The following is a 3,803-nucleotide window of genomic DNA, read 5'->3' as shown; positions in this document are numbered from 1 at the left end:
TTAAAAAATAAAAAATATATATTAATATATTTTTAATTAAAAAATACTTTAAAAAATAATTATTATCATATTTTTAAATACTCAACTAAAAAACAGTCAGAGTGAGTGGTGGAGAAGATGCAACGCAACCTCCTCCACCAACAAGAAAAAGGGGTCATGGTTTGTTTAATATCAGATACATTTCACTTTTCTCGTGCCGGCAAGTGAAAAATAACAAAAAAGGACACTTTCAACTAGCGAAATGCCTCAGCTCATAGAGTCCTAGCTGCATCAGTTTTGAAGTTGCCCGCTAATAAACTATATAGCTATACAATTCATGCCTAGTTGCAGGCTTCGGGCTTCAATGATCCTAATTCTTTCAGCGGATTAATCCAGAGAACAGAAAGTGCTGTTTTCAGAGCATCCCTTATGCCTCGTCTCGATATAACGCAGACAGACTGCTTCCATTAGGAGTCCAGACATAGAAATCCATCCAATCCTTGTCGAGCTTTTCCACTAAACCTTGAGCTTGTGGGACACAACAAAGAGGGATCCGCTTCCAAGGTGAAGCCCTACTATTTTCTCCTTTATAAAATGGACACTCTATTTCCAGCACTCCTCTGGGATTCAGCCCAGAACACTTGTCAACTAGACCGAGAACGATGAGAATGCCAATGAATCTATGGTGCGTAATGTTGGGCTTCCGAACGAGATGGACATTATGAAGCCTCCTAAGTTGGAATCCAAGTGCAATTGCACGATAATGTGAAATCCTCCGAAGATGGACAGCATGAAGCCTCCGAAGTCGGAATCCAAGTGCAATTGCACAATAATGTGGAAGTCTTTCATTCACTCTGTGTGACTACTCTCTCCAGCCACATGGAGAGATGCCAAGTGCTTGTATGCTAATAGTTTTGTGTTTGAAGGGCTCTATGGACTATTGCCAATTCATTTATGTTGATTCCAATTTATTTGTAAGAAGCACCACCATGTGTTGGTGACGTAAATGCAAAGTTTTTATTGTCATGAGGCGCGAGGCATTGGAGATTTGTGTTTGCTCTGCTCCAGGTGCCGTATTCTTGTATTCTTGTTAGTTATCCCGTCCGATTCAAGTGCTCCGATAGAAAAGGTGTGAATTAAACCCCCCAAGTGTTCATATTTGTTATGATTTTTTAAAAATACAGCTTGATTTTTGTTCAATGGCTCATCTGTGGTGGCATTTCGTAAAATTAGAGCAGCTAAAATGATATTGTTGAGAAACTCTATTACATTGATGTAAAATTTTATGACCAGACAGCAAGAAAAAAGAAAAAGAAAAGAAATTTCACCACCAGCAAACTAAAGAATGTAATGTAATGAACCGATGATTCAAGCGCATTACATCACACATTGAGCCTCGCAAACATCTTCTTTCCATCTGAGCTAAACTGATACACTAGGATTTGCAGAAGCAAATTCAAGCAGCTCCCTGTTGGATTCGAACAAGGCCATGTCTTCTGGACTCAAGCTTATACACGCTTCTATTCCATCACCATCCCTTGTGTCGATCAAACACATAAGATTTTTCAGCTCTATAGTTAAAACATTACTCAACCATCTTGGTTTTCCCCATCCGAAATCAGCATCATAAAGTTCAAATCTACACCAACTGGAGCAGTTATAGTAGTCAATATCTTTGCTCATGGCCATCTTTCCAAACTCTTCCACCGTCTTGCAAATTGCTAACGAAATATCGTCCCCTGGGGTTATTTTAGCATATTTTTCACCAAACTCTATAAGATCTTTCCTTATACGGCTCACTATACCTTGCAATTCTAAATCATCATGATCCTCTATCCGCGCTGATATACTACCTGCGTAGTTCCCACCGTAGTTGTCTGGTAAGGTTGGCACAAGCCTCTTCCGAATATTCACTCCAAGAGACAACACAGCTTTTCTTGGAACCCCCAAGTTTGATCTTGATGCGCTCATCGCACATTTCCAGATCAACGCTGTTACAGATTCCACCCGTGTTGGATCTGGCACGCTTGCACTGATGGCTTTAGCCTTGAGAGCAGTAATTTTGGGAGCTTCAAACACAAACCTTTTCATGACAGACTCTCCTTTAATCAAATATACTGGAAGCATTGAGATTGGTAAATCCATTTGTGGGAAAATAGAAGCACCCATGAACACTGGACTGATCACCACCTCAGTACTCGACCTGCGAGCGGTTGCAGCCCAGCACTTGATGAATGATGTTAGCGTGGCTGCATCTGCAACCTTGTGAGAAAGATTCACGCCAATTGCCAAGCCACCACAATCAAAGAAACTAGCTTGGACAATTAATTGACTATCCCTGGCCGTGGCTGGTTCACTTATAGCTGCAGGAAGGAGTTGTTTTAGCACTTCAGTATCAGGCTTTTTGAGAATATCAGAGAGAATACAATGGATTCGAGCCTCAATATATTCAGCCCCATGGTCATCACATTCAATGGACAAATTGTCTTTGAGTCTGCCTGCGAATGGATAAAAATGAGTCAAGGCTTCAGACAGTGAGGTCTTTAGTAGCAGTGACCTTTCCGTGGCTTTGGCAAGGTGATCTGTGTCGTTTCCATTCCTGGGGTAAAATAGCTGCAGGGGAATGTGACCTACTGGCATGGATTGGTCCAGAAGAGAGAGCTTGAGACTTCTTAAGTGAAGGGGCGTTGGAGAGGATGGTTTGATGGTTTCTCTCTGCATGATCTCGATTCTCAGAGGCACAGACATGATGGATAATCCTGCTAGCTATCTATTTTCCAGTCTGGTTAACAGATAAGTCCTCAATCCAGACTTGTGTTAAGTAATTAACATAACAACTCCCCTGGTAAGAACGGAGTGATAGCAACGAAAGCAACTAATCAAAGTAAACGAATAAGTCAAGTGGAAAAATACAACTGGACTATGCTGTCTTATGTAACGTGGGCCACTTTCTTTCAATATCTTAATAATATTAAAGTCTTTAAGTTTCGAGAAGTTTTTTTTTTTTAAATCTGCCTTGTTAAAATTCCATGATAATTGAATATAAAAAAAAACTTTTAAATAAGTTTTGGAAGTTATTTATTTATCTTGTTGGATTTGAATTTTTTTTCTAGACTTTTAATTTATTTATAAATTATAATACTAAATGAAATATATTAGCTAAGTAAATTTTAATTATGAATTCTTTTCTATAGATATTCTAGATCTAAAACTAGCATAGATAAAAATGTCTAGTTTATTTTTAAAAAATTAAGACTAAGTTTTTATAAAATATCATACAATTTTATTTATTTCCCTACCATGGTAGGGTTGTAATTTTATGGATCAAAAACTCTAGTTTTTATACTCTCTTCATGACACTATGTCATGAAATGTATTATAATTATTCTTCTTTCTTCTTCTTTTGTCTTTTTTCAATATATCATTAGTATATTCCTTTTCACTCTACTGGAAGTTGGATTATTTTGTTCTAAATTTTTAAAAAAATATTAAAAATATAGAGATTTTTTTGACAATATCATTAAATTCAATCAAGTGACTCGATCTTGAAACCTGCCAAGTTCAGCTCCTTGCCTAGTTTTAATTTCAAATTAAACTCCATGGAAACTGATCCAAAATGAATCATTCAATTTAAAAGGTCCAAAGATAACTTGGATGACCAGTAAAAACATGACATATCTCTTAAAAATACTTTAAAATGACAATAATTTTTTAATATTAAGACGATGCCAAATTGGATCAACCGCGGTCACCCTACGACCTGAGTCATGGACTTCAATGGGTTTAATAACTTTGTTGTTTTTGTAAAAAATTTTATTTAATTT

General features: G+C 37.1%; 1 protein-coding gene across 1 annotated transcript; it reads right to left on the bottom strand.

Moving 5' to 3' along the window:
* Positions 1-406: 406 nt before the first annotated feature.
* LOC133697296 (BAHD acyltransferase At5g47980-like) lies at positions 407-2,727 on the bottom strand. The gene is made up of 2 exons (XM_062119774.1): positions 1,414-2,727; positions 407-841 (listed from the first exon to the last, which is right to left on the bottom strand). The coding sequence occupies exons 1-2, from the start codon at positions 2,725-2,727 to the stop codon at positions 407-409; spliced, it is 1,749 nt and encodes a 582-aa protein (XP_061975758.1).
* Positions 2,728-3,803: the final 1,076 nt, after the last annotated feature.

This window comes from Populus nigra, chromosome 6, assembly GCF_951802175.1.
Source record: "Populus nigra chromosome 6, ddPopNigr1.1, whole genome shotgun sequence".
Classification (NCBI taxonomy): Eukaryota; Viridiplantae; Streptophyta; class Magnoliopsida; order Malpighiales; family Salicaceae; genus Populus; species Populus nigra.
The sequence above is the reverse complement of the archived record's forward strand: the minus strand, read 5'-3'. Positions and strand labels throughout refer to the sequence as shown.

What these genes read in the sequence shown, in the direction of transcription:
- LOC133697296 (XM_062119774.1), bottom strand. Translation starts at nt 2,727, where the DNA reads ATGTCTGTGCCTCTGAGAATCGAGATCATGCAGAGAGAAACCATCAAA. An exon ending in TTGCTTCTGCAAATCCTAGT is followed by an intron (nt 842 to 1,413) that starts GTATCAGTTTAG and finishes TGGAGAGAGTAG; the next exon opens with TCACACAGAGTGAATGAAAG.